The sequence below is a fragment of the Diabrotica virgifera genome, chromosome 5 (assembly GCF_917563875.1).
Source record: "Diabrotica virgifera virgifera chromosome 5, PGI_DIABVI_V3a".
Classification (NCBI taxonomy): domain Eukaryota; kingdom Metazoa; phylum Arthropoda; class Insecta; order Coleoptera; family Chrysomelidae; genus Diabrotica; species Diabrotica virgifera.
In genome coordinates this window covers 45,918,496-45,937,283 of record NC_065447.1, presented here as the reverse complement: position 1 = coordinate 45,937,283, position 18,788 = coordinate 45,918,496, and the positions used below count along the sequence as shown (strand labels likewise).

At 32.1% G+C, this 18,788-nt stretch overlaps 1 protein-coding gene across 1 annotated transcript in view; it reads left to right on the top strand.

Moving 5' to 3' along the window:
* LOC114326140 (28S ribosomal protein S30, mitochondrial) overlaps positions 1 to 18,540 on the top strand; it is a 34,300-nt gene extending 15,760 nt beyond the window's left edge. The window contains exons 5-6 of the mRNA XM_028274388.2: positions 5,425 to 5,707; positions 18,005 to 18,540. Coding sequence (XP_028130189.2) covers positions 5,425 to 5,707; positions 18,005 to 18,491 — 770 coding nt within the window. The 3' untranslated portion in view covers positions 18,492 to 18,540. The remainder of the gene's footprint in view (positions 1 to 5,424; positions 5,708 to 18,004) is intronic.
* Positions 18,541 to 18,788: the final 248 nt, after the last annotated feature.

Sequence of the window (18,788 nt, the reverse complement as noted above, 5' to 3'; positions counted from 1 at the left end):
AAAGATCATTTGAATGGAGCTAAGAGAGCCACAGGATGTTTGAATGAAACAATATATTTATTAAGCTCAACAGGCCGTGAAGGCCTAGGGCTGAAAGATTTAATTTTTCCTTACAATTACTATTACATATTTATATATAATGCTATATCCTATACTACTATAATATATACAATATTACATTTGTTTGTATAAAACACTTAATACTACACTTAACATTATAGTCTTTCCATACATTTCTTCACCACTTCCTTCCATTGTTTTCTGTCCAAAGCTTTTTCTTTCCAGTTTACAATATTACTTTGTTTTAAGTCTTCATATACGCTGTCCTTCCATCTCCTTCTTGGTCTTCCTATTCTTCTTTTTTGTATTGGCTTACGTAATAGAACCATTTTTGGCATTCTCTCCTTTCCCATTCTTTCTATGTGTCCTAAGTATCGGATTCTCTGTGCTTTGATTGCCGTCGTTATTTTTGGTTCATTATATAGTTCTTCAAGTTCCTTATTATTTCTTCTTCTCCATTGACCGTCTATTTTCACGCCTCCATATATTGCTCGTTGTATTTTCCTCTCCCATCTTTCTAAAAGGTCTATTTCTGATTTTTTAAGCACCCATGTTTCACATGCATATGTAGCTGTAGGTCTGATAACTGTTTTGTAGATTCTTATTTTTGTTTTTCTTGACACATCTTTGGATTTCATTAATGGACGCAATGCTCCATACTTTTTGTTTGCTTTTGCTATTCTTGCTTTTATTTCCCCTTCCCCATGTCCCTTTTCATCTACTTTTACACCCAGGTATGTAAATTCTGAAACTCTTTTAAATGCGCATACATTTTCTCCTTCTATCTCCAATGTGAAATTGTCTTCATTTTCTTTATCTGTTTCTCCCATTATCACGTATTTTGTCTTTTCCTTATTTATGAGAAGACCAAAAGGTTTGGCTTGTTTTATTATATTGCTCATTAATTTTGTTAGCTCTTTCTTACTTGTCGATAATAATGTTAGATCATCTGCGAATGCAATACATTGGTGGCCATTTTTAAAAATCGTTTCCTGTGTGCTTATTTTACTTTTCCTGATTATTCCTTCCAGTATTACATTAAAAAGAGTCGTTGATAGTGGGTCTCCTTGTCTTAATCCTTCCTTTGTTTCAAAATTATTTGATTTATGTCCCTTCCATGCTATTTCGTTTGTGGAGTTATCCATAGTCATCTTTACCATCCTGACGATTTTACTTGGTATGCCCATTTCTTTCATTAGTGCGTACATCTGTTGCCGCTTTACCGTATCATAGGCCTGTTTAAAGTCGACGAACAGGACGTATACTGCTATTTTATGTTCGTAGCACGTAGTTTGGATTTCTTTTAACGCAAATATTTGGTCTGTCGTCGACCTATTACTTCTGAATCCTGCCTGATATTCGCCCAATATCTTTTCCGTGTATTGATTCAGCTTTTTTCTTAAGATGTTTGTCAATATTTTGTACACGACTTCTAGCAACGCGATACCTCTATAATTTTCACATCTCATTTTATCACCTTTTTTATGTATGGGGCATATCCTTGCCCTGGTCCATTCTCCTGGCATTCTTTCTGTTTCCCATATACTTTTTATCAGGCTATGTATCTCCTTGTGTAGTCTTTTTCCTCCTGCCTTTATCATTTCCGCCGATATTTCCGTTATTCCTGGGCTTTTATTGTTTTTTAGCCCTCTTATTTCATTTTCTATTTCTTCCCTCGTAGGTGTTTCTATTACTATATGGTCATCTTCAATTTCCTGGATTGTTCCCCTTTCTTCTTCGTTTTTGTTTAAAAGTTGTGTAAAATAAGTTTGCCAATTTCTCATTATTTCCCCGGGTTCATTTATTAATATTCCTTCCTCATTTTTCATATATGGGTTATGTTTCTGATATCCCCTTTCCATTTTTCTTGTTTCCTGGTAAAAGGATCTTATTTCCTTTTTTTGGAATTTTTCCTCTATCACTTTGAGTTTTTCTTCGTTGTATTTTCTTTTTTTATTTCTGCATGTTCTCTTCATAATTCTCTTCAATTCTCTATATTCTTGTGTGCTAATGTCACTATTATTTCTTAAGTTTTTTATTCTTATTTTTCTAATTTCTTCTGCTATTTTTTGACATTCCTCATCATACCATTCTTTTGCTTTTTGTTTTCTATTACCTTTAAGTAATATTTCTTTACTGGTGTTTAAAACTGCTTCTTTTATGCTTTCCCACTTTTCTTCCGGGTCTAGTGTTTCTGGTTCTTCGTTTAGTCTGCTGGTTATTTGTTGTTCGTACTTCTTCTGTGTCATATTATCTTTTAGTATTGCTGTGTTGAATTGTTTTTTGATTTCTTTGTCCCTTTGATTGTCTTTCTTTATATTAGCATTTATTCTATAGGCTGCTCTTACCAAAAAGTGATCTGAGTCACATTCCGCTCCTCTCATACTTTTTATATTTATTATATTATGGGCGTGCTTCTTCTCTATTAATATGTGGTCTATTTGATTTATTGTCCTTTTGTCAGGGGAAATCCACGTTCCTTTATGTATATCTTTTCTGCGTTGGTATGTGCTTTTTATTACCATTTGTCTTTCTGTGGCAAAACCTATAATTCGTTGACCATTATCATTTGATACATCGTGTTTACTGTATTTTCCTGTTATATTTTCATATATATCCTCTTTTCCCACTTTAGCATTGCAGTCTCCCATTACTATTTTGATATCAAATGCTGGTAATCTGTCATATTCTCTCTCTAGTTGCTCATAGTATGCATCTTTGTCTTCTTCGGTGGCGTCTTCTATTGGTGCATGTACATTTATTATGCTTATGTTTCGTTGATTCCCTTTTAACCTGATTGTGCACATTCTATCTGATATCGGCTTGAAATTCATCACTCTGGTTTTCCATCTTTTCTGTATGATAAAGCCTGTTCCTAGCAATCTGTTATTCCCCCCACTTTTAAAAAATACTATATCATCTATTTCTACTATTTCTGTGTCTAATTGTTTTGTTTCTTGTAAAGCTAATATATCTATTTCATATCTTTTTGTTTCTCTAATTAATTCTTTAAGTTTTCCCGTTTCATAAGTGCCTCTTACGTTCCATGTTCCCAAATTAGTTTTCATTTTCTTGTTTTTAATCCCAATCGTCTCCTTGTCCATTGCCGTTGTTGCTACCGTTTCATTTACGTCGCTTAGTTTTTTTGGTTTCTGTTTTGGTTTTCTATTTTTAAGAGTTGTTGCTGATGTTTATTCCATGTCCATACCTCCTCATTTATTTTTATTTTTTGAAATCCTACCTTGACGTTTTTTCCTTCCAATTTAGCCTCTTTTGCCTTCGTTCTGATTTTACCCTGTATCATCCGTTCATTTTTGTCCATGTCGTCATTAATATATATTTCTTTTCCCTTTATGTCTCTCAATTTGCCTTTATTTTTCATAATTTCTTCTTTGTCCGTTGCATTTTCGAGCTCAATCAAGCAGGATTTACTTCCAATTTTTCTTGCGCTTTTTATTTTTGTCTCAACTTTTAGTGCATTGCATAAAAAATCGTGGACGTTATCTTTTGTTATGTTTTGATCGTAGGTATCCATATCTACTCCCTGCAGTATTATATTATTTCGTCTTTTGTCCTTTTCCATTCTGTCTATTTTATTTTCCAATTCTTCCACTTTTTGTTGGGTTTCTCTGTTTTCCTGTTTCAGCTTTTCATTTTCTTGTCTGAGTTCCTTCATTTCCGCTCTGTACTCTTTTTGCTCTTCTCTTAGTTCCCTTATTTCCATTGTGATAATATTTAGGCTCTCCAATATTTTTTCTAGTTGCCTATCATTCCCAGGCGACCGATGTACTTTTTTACTTTTGCTATCGTCTGCCTCATCTTCCGATTCATCTCCTCTTTTTCTTGTCTTTTCGTCCACACTATACTCGTTCTCAGCCATTTTGTACGTAGCGTTAACTGGGCACACCCGTTTCAACCACGAGGAGGTATGCCCAATTATCCACGCACCAAAATTGCTTTTGTTTTTCGGCAGGTGTTTCTATTTTTTTTAAATCCGGCAACACCGCTTGAAATTTGACCAGCGTTCGCCAGTGTTTATAAGCTTATCTGTTAGCTGTTAACCTCACTTTTATTTGTCCGTTTAGTATTTTATACTATTTTTTACCGTTTTTACTTATATTATTCTTGCATTAGGTAGGGCACAGTTTATACCTTACCTTTTTCACTCACTCAGCATTCAATGTTCGCTGCACCACGCGAAAATCGGGTAAAATGCAGGCGAAAATTAAAACACTTTGTTTTCTATCTAATGCCACGTTGCCACCCAAAAATTAGCCACCCAAAAAGATGTAAATTAGCGTTTGAGGGTGAGAAAATAGAACAATTGATCGGGTTTAAATCATCGAATAGGCATCATCCTAACTAGTTACAGAAGGCTTGAAACAGAAGTTAAAGATCATTTGAATGGAGCTAAGAGAGCCACAGGATGTTTGAATGAAACAATATGGAGAAATAAACGTATCAGAAAAGAAATGAAAGGCAGAATGTACCAAAACAGTCATCAGGTCAATAGTGACATAAGCGGTAAAGACAAAACCTGACACAGATAACATAACGAATGCTAGAAACAACAGAGATGAAAACTATCAGGAAACTCGATGGTAAGACACTATGGGACAAATCTAGAAGTACTGATATAAAACGAAGATGCAAGGTGGAGAACAGCAAAGACTGGCTAAGAAATGGAAGAGTAGAATGGAACGTTCACAACGTGTGGTCCAAAATTATTGTCACCATAGGTGGCTCTGAACGACAGAGATAGCTATACAGTGCATGTATATTCTTAATTCAGATATACTTTCCAGTTTACGTCAACTTTGCAGTGTACGTCAACTTAACAAGAAAAGTTAGGTTTTGTAGAGATGTTGGTTGCATGTTGGTTGTGGACATATACAGCATCTTGTTTGATTTTATTTATTAATTAGTGTTACTTATAATTTTGTTAATTCTTTTTATTTTTGATTCTGTGTTAAAGGTTTTGACTGATTTTTTGTTTTATAATGTTAATCAAAATTAATTGATAAACCAATGATATAAATTCAGATTAAAACAAGACATATGACATGTAATTGTTTGCACGAATAGCTTTGATCAAAATAGTTGTGGGTCGCTCGTTATAAACTGAATGACAACAAATAGCGTAGTAAATACGGCGAGAGACGATTCCCCAATAGGAAATCATAGGAAGTCGATAGGCATCAATTTTATTTTTACATAAAAACAGTAATATATACTGCTATTGGTCTACAGTTTGGTAGATATTATAGTATATTTAACATTTGCTGTGTTGTAAAATGCATGTGCTCTATGTTCCTTTATTCAACTTCTGTCACTATGTATTTATTAGTAAATTATTTTTTTCAGGGTTTTGGCCTGATGATGATACCAAATTCGGTCTCATGTCTTTCCACAAACGTAGCTATATGCATCACCGACAAAGGTACGGAGATGCACAGGATGATAAAGAAGCAATTCATCGTAATGGAGTTTTAGCCTCGTTTGGGTGGTTGCAAGCGCAAGCCAACTTCTTGGGTTTCAATACGTTCAACGATTTGACGTATCCTCTTGTTACCCAGACTGTTGTAACTGATGGCAAACACTGGTCATTTTATGCTTATCAGTTAAATACGATTGTTTTCTGTGAGAGGTATGTATTATGAATTTTATAAAATAACTAAACATAACTAGAACTATAAAAACCAGATGTTAAACTTATGTCTCCCTTGTCTTTTCTTAGAGCAAGGCTTTCCAAACTTGTTTACTGTGACGCCTCTGGGACATTTTTACGACGCCCCCCAAACCAGCCCCCAAAAATACTTACCAATTTTAGTACTAGCCTACTAACGGGTTATCAGTAGTAATTACACGAGAGCTCTAAAATTATCGATTTGTGTCCCGAGTGACACTTTGACAGTTTTAATTTCACGACCCGAAGGCGAGTGAAATTATGTCAAAGTGTCACGAGGGCAAAACAAATCGATAATTCGAGCTCGAGGGTAATTCGGTAAGAATATTGCATAAATAAAACTGCCTTTTTAAATCATTTTAACTAATATTTTATTGATATATTCGCCTGAATATTTGCTAAGCCTGTTTCTTTTTGTTCTCTGTGACAAGTTGTAAAACATTAATTGTCATTAATAGACCAGGGCTCATCTGTAAAAATGTTAGCACATTTGGACGTTGAGAGGTGACTCAAATTTTTTTGCAGAAATTACTTGAAAATAAATCAAATAATAATATTTGAGTTATCCTCCCTCTCAAAAAGGTCCGGAACATTGTTTAAATAATCAAAATGTCAAAAAATGAAGGAAAAATTCGATATTTTTTTTCGTTTTTTTATTATAACTTATAAAGTATTCATTTCCGAGAAAAGTTGTACTGACATAAAAATTGCATAATTAAATTTCCTACAATATAAAATTGGTTAAGAATTTAAAAAATAGTCACCCTTGTTGCAAAATAGCAATAATTGCGAAAAAAAACATACAAAAACAAGTATTCGCATTTTACGTTTTTCAACCATTTATGCTACACTTAGGACCTTCATATTTCACCCAGAAAAACTTTATGATACAGTAAAAAAACACTGTAAATTTCATTAAAATCGGTTCAATATATTTTGCAAAATAAATTTTAAAATCCAGCTTTCGCAAAAAAAATTCATTTTTTCAAAATGTTACAGGACTGAAAATAAAGCAGATAGCAAGTTGAAATTTTTTTGCTTATAGAAGTGTACTGTACCTTTCATTTGCAATTTTGCAAAATTAAAATCGATTAACTACCACGGCGTCAGGATTTTTTTTAAATAAACATTCATTATTGGTGCTACGCGCAGGACAGCGGATAGTTTGCTCTTATTGGGCATTCCAATGACCTTTGATAATGATTGATACATTTTAATTTTTATTACATTTCGGTATAAATAAATAAATTTGTTTATTGCAAAATAAAAACACATACTCTATCCTTTGAAATAACACTTTTATTAGCAAAAACTTTATTGTTTATATATTTTAACTTAGAGAATAAAAGTTTATTATTTTTAAACATATGCAATTGTTTAAACAATATTTCACAAACAATAATAAAATTAGTTTGATTTTTGTGGAATTAAAATATTAAAATACAACAAAATATAGAGTAAGAAAATAATATATTAGATAAAGATTAGAAGAAATTTTGGTGGAAATCAACTTGTGTGAATCGAACACCGCTGTCCTACGCGTAGCACCAAAAATTAATGTTTATTTAAAAAATTTCCTGACGCCGCGGTAATTAATCTATTTTAATTTTGCAAATTGCAAATGAAAAATACAGTACACTTTTATACGTAAAAAAATTTTCAACTTGCTATCTGCTTTATTTTCTGTCCTGTAACATTTTGAAAAAATGAATTTTTTTTGCGAAAGCTGGATTGCAAAATTTATTTTGCAAAATCTATTGAACCGATATTAATAGAATTTACAGTATTGTTTTACTATGTCATAAAGTTTTTTTGGATGAAATATGAAGGTCCTAAGTATAGAACAAATGGTTGAAAAAAGTAAAATGCGAATACTTGTTTTTGTATTGTTTTTTTCGCAATTATTGCTATTTTGCAACAAGGGTGACTAGTTTTAAAAAATTTTACCAATTCTATATTGTAGGAAATTTAATTACGCAACTTTTATGTCATTAAAACTTTCTCGGAAATGAATACTTTTACAGTTATAATCAAAAAACAAAAAAAATATCGAATTTTTCCTTAATTTTTTGACATTTTGATTATTTAAACAATGTTCCGGACATTTTTGAGAGGGAGGATAACTCAAATATTATTATTTGATTTATTTTCAAGCAATTTCTGCAAAAAAATTTGAGTCACCTCTCAACGTCCATCTCAAAACAGATGCGCCCTGGACTATAATGTCACTGAATGTATTTTTGCGTAGCAATGAAGGGCATCTGACATAAAATACTTGACAACGGGAAATTATCAAAAATTATCGCTATAATTTTTATTTCTGTAGCTCTCTTGGTCGGAAGTTCTATTGGTCAGAATCTGTATGAATGAAATAATAAGAAAAATTCGGCATTTATAACTTTTATTAGAAAATAGGAACAAAACATAAGCATAAAAAGAAAAAGAGGTTTTTCCGAGCATAGTTTCTGAAACCGGCAGTCCAGTTTGGAAGTTGACACTCTTATCGTTTTCTATTTTTGACCTGCCATCATCATCATCATTCAACCAGGATCTATCCACTGCTGGATATAGGCTCCCTCAGTTTTTCCATGTATTCCTGTTGTGTGCTGTTTGCATTCAAATTTTGTCGATCCGTTTTATGTCATCCCACCATCGTTTTGGCGGACGATCTCTACTCCGATATGCTTCTTGTCTTTGTCTCCAGTGTATTATTCACTGTGTCCATCTGTTATCCGGCATTCTAGCTATGTGGCCATTATTCTTTCTATGGTATCTGTCACTTCTGTTCCCCGTCTTATTTCCTTGTTCGTAATCCGATCCCTGAGAGAAATGCCTAACAGCGAGTGGTCCATGGCTCTTTGTGTAACACAAATTTTATTTCTTATTTTCTTCACTTCACTTTTCCTTGTATTATAAGGCGAAGTAGATGGTATTTAGGTCCTCTAATGATATGGCCGAAGTATTCTGTTTTTTTCCTCTATGATGTTTATTATGTTTTATGTTTATACTTGTTCTTTATTACTGCAATTAGAGAAAAGCTTGTTTCGCATAAGTATGAAGTCACATTTCATCATCATCACGTAGCGCTACAACCCTGGGTGGGTATTGGCTGACTGTACAACTTTCTTCCAATTTGTTCGGTCTTCCATCAACCTAGGCTTAATTGGAATGTTCATTTTCCGGAGATCTGCTTGGATGTTATCTGTCCATTGCATTCTGGGACGTCTCCATTGCGTATAGCCCGGCTACACGCACCGTCTTGCCTGAGAGCATGCCTGCACAGTCTCGTTTGTGCAGGTAAGATCGTGTGTATGGTAGGGATGGCAAAAACAAATTATACATCGATATATCGTCTTATATGATATATCGAATGAAGATATAGATTTACGATATATGTCAGAAAAAATATATCGATATATGCAATATATCGATATATTCTTGTGTAATTAAATAACATAAAATAATAATTGTTGTGAAGCTATTTTCTTGTGGCATCTTATCCAACTTACAATTTTTGTTGGGAATGTCGCCACAATAATTTAAGTTTGAAACTAAATTTATTTGACTATTTAAATGCCTTTATTTTTTTCGAGTCCTGAGAAAACTAATAAGTATTTTTGAAAAGTTTAAATACAGAATGAAAGACTACATTATTACCGAGGGCCGAAAGTCCCTGAAAACTTCTATACTGTTTATTTGAATAAGTTACAGGGGTAAAAAAAGAGCAAATTTAGTGTGATTTTTAATTTAAAATATTTAATTCAAAAGAACCTTTTTGATTATTCTAAGGGACTTTCGGCCCTGGGTAATAATGTAATCTTTCATTCTGCGTTTAAATTTTTCAAAAATATTTATTAGTTTTCTCAGGATTCGAAAAAAATGAATACATTTAAAAAGCATTGGACCAAGATTTTGCGCCTACCCCCTCAATAAGAAAAATCTTCAATATAATTATCTGACTCATTCATATTGACAATCAGACATATATTATACATTTTAAAGTATTTATTAGATGTACTCTAATCTAGATCTACTTAGATCTACTCTATATACATTTATTAGATCTACTATTATTTTATTAACTACAACACAATATTCACACTGTTCCCAAATACTTAATAGATATTAAACTCAATTGGACCAATGCCCAATGGTCGATGTAATAAAAACATTGAACACCAGTAATCTTGGTTTCAGTACATACAATTCAATTATTGTAAAATTTCACAGATGGTGAAGAACTAAAGAAGAATGAAGGTTACTACTTGAGAAATTTAAAATTTCTTTTCCTATTGTACTAAATATTTAACCAATATTTAAGTATATTGCACCACCTGAAATTTTGTAACACATTTTAGTTTACCATTAAATGGCATTCCAAAATTTTAAGGATTTAATTTATATTTTAAGATTTTATTTCGTGCCAAAATGGTAAATTATTCCTGTGTGGCCGATATATTGAATCTCAAATATCGATATACAGAGTGAGTTTTATGTATGGAAACAGTCAATTATCTCGAAAACGGCTTGCACGATTTTTATAGATTTTGGTAGGTAGGGGTTTTCTAATGCGTTCGATATTATAATGCTAATTACATTGTTGTCAGATCTTCTGTTTTTCTGCAAATCTAATGAACTTTCTTATTTCAAACGGAACACCCTATATATGTTTTGCGTTTTAAAGTCCTTAAGAAATGCTGATTCTTTTTTATGTTATATTCCCTATACCTAAATGCCATAATTTCGGAGTTATTGCTACATTTATTTAAAAAAAAAAAAAAAATTTTTAAATTAAACAAATTATAAAAATCAATTTTCTCGGCCCAGGTGGATATTATTTTAGGTTCTTTGGATCATTGGGAACAAAAAAGGTCTTTTGTAATTTTTCTCTTAAGTTAATCGTTTTCGAGTAATCAACAATTTAAAACTGAAAAAAATCGAATAATGACGATTTTTAAGGTTATAAAACAAAAGTAAAAAATATAATTTTTGAAACTATAAAGTACCTAAATTCAAGCCCAACTCTTCTTCTGATAGCTTGCCATAAGATTTTTTGTCTCTTTTTATTCTAAAACATTGATTTTTAATTATTAATGAAGTGCATATGAGAGGACAGGCAATCAGGCTGCATTAACATTTAAAGTTACAATGTTTTAAAATGAAACAATCTTAAATTACTTATCGGTATCTGATAAAATAAGGCTTGAGGTTGAATTTGAGTACTTCGCAGTTTCAACTATAAAATTGTTTATTTGTGTTCTTGAACCTTGAAAATCGTCATTATTCGATTTTTTTCAGTTTTAAATTGTTTATAACTCGGAAACGATTAATTTTAGAGAAAAATTATAAAAGATCTTTTTTGTTCCCTTATCCCTTATTTTGATCCAAACAACTTAAAATAGTGTTTACCCGGGTCAAAAAAATTGATTTTTATAATTTGTTTAATTTTTTTTTTAAATAAATGTAGCAATAACTCATAAATTATGGTATTTAGGTATAGGGATATAACATGAAAAATTATCAGTATTTCTTAGGGACTTCAAAACACAAAAAATATACAGGGTGTTCCATTTGAAATAAGAAAGTTCATTCGATTTCCAGAAAAACGGAAAATATGACAACAATGTAATTAGCACTATAATATCGGACGCATTAGAAAATCCATACCTACCAAAATCTATAAAAATCGTATAAGCCGTTTTTGAAATAATTGAGTGTTTCCATACATAAAACTCACTCTGTATGTTTCGATATATCGAAAGTTGAATATCGATATAAAAATATCGATAAAATTTTCAAATATATCGATATATTTCATATATAGATAGATCATTGCCATCCCTAGTGTATGGACGGCAAGAGAGTATCGCGCACAGGCCTAAAAGCTCGGCCTGTATCCTCGTCGACATGCTGAAGATTTTACATGTGCAGTTTTTGGTTCTACAATTTTACTTGCACGTGTGGACGGTAGTTCAGTCCGTTCTTTGGTTCCGCGAAAGTTTTCGAGGTGGATAGACCAAGACCAGACGAAATAAGCGGCATAAGAAGTGTTTCAAAACAATTCTTAACTGAATTTATAGACTTATACAAATCTTTGCCAGCATTATGGAAGGTGAAGAGTAGAGAATATTCCGACAGGAATAAAAAAAATGAAGCATACGCTTTTATTGAATACGTAATATTTTATTTTTTTATTTTAATTGATTCTGAAATAGGGAATTCTTTAATCATATAATTTTTTTATCGTTTTTTAAAGATTAACTATTTTTTTCCAATATTGGTATAATACCGCTGAAAAAAGTTTATATACTTATATAATATACCGAAACTGTTTTCTTGTGGCATGTTTAATGTAGTATTATCATTGTTTAACTGTCTAGTTATACAATTGTATTATGTTTGTATGGGATTAAGCCATAATAATTGTAGGTGTAATGAAAATTACATTTTTAAATTAACTACTGTTTGACGTTTCGATTTCCACTCTGGAAATCGTCCTCAGAAAAAATTAAAAGAAAATTAAATATGAGAAATTTCTTAGAATTTTCAAACCTAATTTTCCAGAGTGCAAATCGACACGTCAAACAGTAGTTATTGGGACCGTGCAAGTTCGGAAAAGCGACACCTGGTTTCTTCGCTCTGAACTTTTATTCGCACTTTTAATTATATTAGCCAATCATATGGTCCAGGTTACTGGATAATTGTCAAGGCCATAGTCCAAAAAAAAATAATAAGAAGAAAAAATAAGATTTAGGTTATGTTATTAAATCGTCTTGTATGTAGTAAATAAAATTAGTTATTAAAATGCAATACTGCAAGCAAAATACAATTAATTAAATTCACCTTTATATAATAATTGCGTATCATATCAATATTGTGAAGCAATATATAATTTTTCTTCTTAAATGACAATAGGTATGAAATGTACGTCAATTTGACAATTTCAATTGACAATATGAATTATTTAAGAAAGTTGCAATATTTCTCCGCTATTCGCGCACGATCGTTTCGCGTATCCCTTCCGAGTACTTGCACACATAGATATATAATACTCTAGATTGCGCCCTGCGATCTTAAAATGGGTGACGGTTGCGACAGAGATAAATGAGCCTATTTGGTCGGTAGTCTCTTTTTAATTTAAGGGGAATATCGACGACGTGAATATCCCACTTTATCGAGTAATACGTGTTGACAGTTGGAGCGGGTGGTGACGGGAAATGGTCTTTGGTCTTCGGACGTGGATAATCGTGGTTCGAATCCCATACCAACTTCACTTTTTTTATTTTTATTTAATCAATATTGCGTTTATTAGATATTTTTACATCTGAAAAATGGACCTAAGTAAATCTAGCAGATAATAAATGTATCTATAGTAAGTTAATATTGGAATACATAATTTGTGAACTGCATAGTAAAATAAAAGTCATTCGTTATTAATATAAATTCGTCCTTATTCGAATTAAGTGAATGTTTGTTTTGCTTCTACTTTTTTAAAAAATTGTAACAATAGTTTCATAAATAAAAATAATGTCTAATTACTTATAATTGAATCTGTCATTTCAAAAACAGCAAAGTCCACAATTTTCAGAAACTAACTTTTTGAGAGGAATAGCCTCCTTTAAGATAAACGTTGTGTGCAAAAACGACACCAGTCCAGTAAAAACATTAGGAACAAAACTACAATATAACTCTGAATTTTGATGTCATCCATTTCATCCAACTTTCGACTATATAGTTAGTTTTCTTTGCTCTTCTGTAAAATTAGGAATATGTGACTCATGTTGTTTTTGAAAAGACCGATTCAATTAATAAATCGATGGTACATTATGTTGATATTAATTATTGGTAATTTTTTACGAATATTTTTAACAATTACTTTATACTATTTACAATTAACTTATTAAAAAAATAACATTGGCTTTTATATTTTTAAAAATCTATAGGTACCTACACAGTTTTTCTTATTTGTTATATATTTCTTTGCATAGATTTACTTTAGAGATGTAATAATATCTAATAAACGCAATATTGATTAAATAAAAAATAAAAAAAGTAAAGATGGTATGGGATTCGAACCAGGATTATCCACGTCCGAAGACAAACGACCAGTTCTCGTCGCCATCCGCTCGAACTGTCAAACCATCAAAATACTCGACGACAGAGTAGGATAGTGACGTCGTCGATACTCCCCTTGAATTAGAAAGAGACTACCGACCAAATAGGCTCATTTATCTCTGTTGCAACCGTCACCCATTTTAAGATCGTAAGGCGCAATCTAGAGTATTATATATCTATGCTTGCACACCGCGAATTATTTGCGTCAAGATATAAGAAATTTGACCTGACGCTGGTGGGATGTCCCTACTGATTTAGTATCATAATAACAAACAACAAACCCTCCAGGAGCGGATTCGCTAAAATTAAGGGGAAAGGAACAAAATGTAAAATTTTGACGCCTGTCAAAATTTTCAATTTGTTTTAATTGTAATCATTTTTTTCGAATCCTGAGAAAACTAATATGTAAGTATTTTTGAAAAATTTAAACGCAGAATGAAAAATTACTTTATTACCGAGGGCCGAAAGTCCCTTGGAATGAATTGAAAGTTTCTTTTGAATGAGATATTTGAAATTAAAAATTACACTAAATTTTCTCTTAGTTTTTCACCCCTGTAACTTATTAAAATAAACATTATGGAAGTTTTCAGGGACTTTCGGCCCTCGGTAATAACGTAACGGCTTAAAGCCGAAAGTTCGTACCCATCCCCTTAACAAAAAAGTTCAAGTCTTCAAGTATTATAGATATAATATTTTAATGGGGTTGGAATAGTAAATATAAATTTAAATATCATATATTATATTTATTAGGTATTTATATCTAAGTAGTTATATGTATATTATTATGTACAATGAAATAAGAGAAATGAACAAATTGAAGAAATTCAGAAAATAATGATAATAACAATAAAAGATTAAAAGAGTGGTAGCAAAAATCAGAATTAAAAAGATAACAGAATAAAAAATAACAGAAAATACTTAACATAGAAAAATAAAATTTGAAGTTAAGACGGAAAAAAATAAATACAAATTACAACTCTATGTCACTATCGCTGTCCTCTTCACTAGAATCGTCATCATCTAATGTTATAATTATTGGTTTAATATGTGAGGTTAATGTTCTGTAATGATCTTCCGTTTTTATAACATGTGAAACACAATTTTGCCACAGTGTTGGGGAAATCTTTTTTATTTCTTCTACAACATGTGACACCAATTGGCTACTAAATTTGGGACAGCAGTTGTTTCGCCGTAAAGTTTCCTTAAGTTGGCTCCAGATTAATTCAATGGGGTTGAAGATACAGTAGTAAGGAGGTAATCGCAATACATTATGACCATCACGTTTGGCTAATTCGCCTATAACAAATTGTTTCTCAAACACTTTTGTGTGAAGAACTTCCAGCATTTCTTTTTTTTGTATATGTTTCTTCAAAGTACAAATCATTGTCATACAAAAAATCAGATATTTGTTTTTTTGTCGAACCTACACCGTGGATTTTTGTAATTTGTTCGCTGTGATACGTTGCGTTATCCATTACAGTGACACTTTTTGGATGCAAATTTGGCAACACCTTTTCAAACCATTCCTTAAACAAGCTACTCGTCATATTTTCATGGTAATCCAGCTTTGAATCTTTAATGTTTTTTGCCGATAGTAAAAAACTTTTCCCTCCAAGCCAGCCATTTTTGGATCCAATGTACAAAATAATTATTCGAGGACCTCTATTAATTGGATAATTGGGTAAACACTTAATAGAATCGTCTGTCCAACCTTTTTGAGCAGTATCGTGGGTATCGAACCATGTCTCATCTAGATAAAATATCGGTCTTCCTTCATCTCTAAATTTAGATATAGCATCCAAGTATTCATTTCTCCATTTAATTAGACGAGTGGAATCTATTATTGATGATCGCTTATTAATTTTCTTGTATCGAAAACCAATGTGATTCAAAAATCTTGATAAAGTTGAAGGCGAATACGTAATGGAATAGTCTTTAACAAGTTGATCGTAGATCATACTAAGCGTTGGAACTAGGTTCTTTGAATAGAAATTGTAAATTGCCCTTCTAATTACCTCAGCGTCTTTTTCATTTACTGCTTTATATATAGAAAAGTCACTCCGCTTTTTACGAGGTTGAATTCTATTCGTAACAATTTTCCACACTTGTATATGGCATCCTTGTCAGTCGAGATGTTGTCTTGATGAGGAATTTACCGTCTTCTGGATTTGGATTATCTTCTTTCGCAGTTTGATAAACATTACTAATAATTTCTTTGGCATCATCAGATAAATGTACACGTGTTTTACACTTAGCACTAGCTTCACCGATTTCTGACATTTTACTTGAATAGTCGCTATCGAACCACCTATCTAAATGCAAGAAAATAACTGCCTGAATGTACAAATGTCAAACTTAAATATGTTTGCCCCCCTTTCATAATGTTCCATAATGTATGTTTTCTGGATAAATAAATGATACTTAATTTTACCTAAATACCTATAAGCACGAGAATTATGTGTAAAGCTATAGAATAATAATTAGAGGTATGTCTTATCTTTAACTAATGCTCTTTCTAATGATTCTTTAATTTTTTTTATTTAAAAATAGAAAGCTTCATTATCGGAAGTCCATTTTGTTTAAAGTGAAAACGATATAAAACTGATTATAATATAACTCCATAAAATTCACGTAATGAGCGCATTGGACATAAAAATTGTTTGTGATCGTTTGTAATTGATTCCAAGCAAGTTAATTTCAGATGAGTAAACGAATTCGTTTACAGCAAACAAAATGTTTAATACATTTAATACAAAACATTTAATACATCTAGAAATTTTAATTTTAATAATTTATTTGCATTGGCAGGTAACGAGTCAGTTCTGTAAATAATATAAAGTCCGGCCCTAGTAGCCGTTCCAAAACTATTGCCACCTGTCTCAAAGATAATTGAGGGATTAGTAACGTCAACTATTTATTATGATACTTAATCGGTAGGGACATCCCACCAGCGTCACGCCAAATTTTTTATATCTTGACGCGAAGAATAATTAAGAAATTCTCCGCAGAAACCACTTTTTACTCCACTTACTTCTACAGCGTCGCTGCTTGTTTGTTTGTTGCTTTTTTATTAATAAACAATACAATAACGCTTCCATTAAAAAACCTCTTCCGTGCTGCTCATCGTGTCGAGTTCTCGAAAGACTGAAGTTTGCGCAGTCCAATGTTTTACGTAGACTGCACGTGTGGACAACGTACGGTGTACCGTCTTTTTCTTCCGTCATGCCTGCACAGGCAAGACGGTGCGTGTAGCCGGGCTATTAGGGATCTCCTCCCATACCAGTCTTACGTTATGAAGTCTCTCGTTATGAAGTCTGTGCACGTGGCCTGCCCATCTCAGTCGCTGTGATTTAATTTCTTAATGTAGAATCCTTTTAATTCGATATTGGTTCTGATCCTATACTGGTTTGTGGTGAGGTCCGAAAATTTTTCTAAGTATTTTTTGTTCACAACGTCTGAGCTTTTCTTCGTTTGCTTTGGTCATGGTCCACATTTCGAAATCGTATTTGGTAATACATAAAATCTTTAATGCTGCAGTGCTGATGTCACGATATTCATGAGAAATTAGGCTCCAAAATTCCAGTCTGTCCTTGTGGTATTGAGACTTTAGACTGGATTCATAGGACAATTATATTAGTTGTTATTCAATATATAATCAACAATTTCAAAAGTTCCTTGTAATATAAAATTTCAAAACAATGCACGTTTAAAATAAAATTTTCGAATTTCTTTCCGCCATATTGAAGCCGACATTTTGTTTTTCAAAAAAAAATAATGTCAGATTCGAAATCAGCGATGCCAAAAACCCTTAAGTACGTAAATAATTCCGAAGTGTATGAACAATATACGCTTTTAAACGTTAATGACCACGTTTTCGGCATTTGAACCACATTGCGACGGAACTGTTTAAAATAACGGTTGAAAACTATGTAGTTGGAAACCAGTTTCAGGCTGATCGCATCGTGGGCGAACACCCGTGCTTTTACGCTGCCGTGATAAACAAATAGTTGCAAGTGCAATCGGATTCAAACTGTATGTGTTTTAAAACAGTTGCGCCATGGGTACTGGACCTAATATTTCTAATTATAAACTTGTAAACAGTTTGTTTTGATTATTTTCGTTTTAACCATTATTCAATTTTAGGTTTTACAAAGAAAACCAGAAAAGAAACATTTGCTGGGGTACCCCCGAAATGCAGCTATTCGATTCGATTCAGGATGGTAAGGTGATCGGTTTTAACGACGAAGTCCTCAAAACTTTGCTTAAATTTTACATCAATCAATCGGAAAGCAGACTAGGCGTTAATTTGACTCCATATTTAAGCAGCAAAGAAAGAGTTATTGCCGATTATGAAGACGACGAAAAGAGAGAATGGTTAGAAGGTGTTTATAAATACATAACATCCAATCGCCCAAGGCATAGGTTGGGTTATGAAATTTACCCATGGGAAAAGATTTACAAGATTGACAACAAAACGAGGTTTATGGATAAGAAATTAAGACCATTTGAACTACTTCAAAATCCATATAATAGGAAACTGAATGAAAGAACGAAGAGGTATGTACCAAGGAAGTTTAGAGAGCATCTGAAAAAATGGGAGGGTCACTTTGCTAATGAATATTGGCCATAAATATATTTTTTTGTTAAATACTGTTTTTAAAATAAATAGATTTAAAAATTTTATTTGTATTATTGTAGTAAGTAATTTTTAAGTTCCCTTTTACCCCCACAAGGACATACATAAGTTCACTTGGCATCAAGAGACAAGACAACTACGATCGATTATAGACTATATTATAATAAAACAAAAATCAGAATGGAAAATCCAAGACAAAAGGGTATATAGAGGTGTAGAATGCGGATCTGACTATTACCTACCAATATCTCGAATCCAAATCCTCTTCAAATATGCAATAAATGAAACATT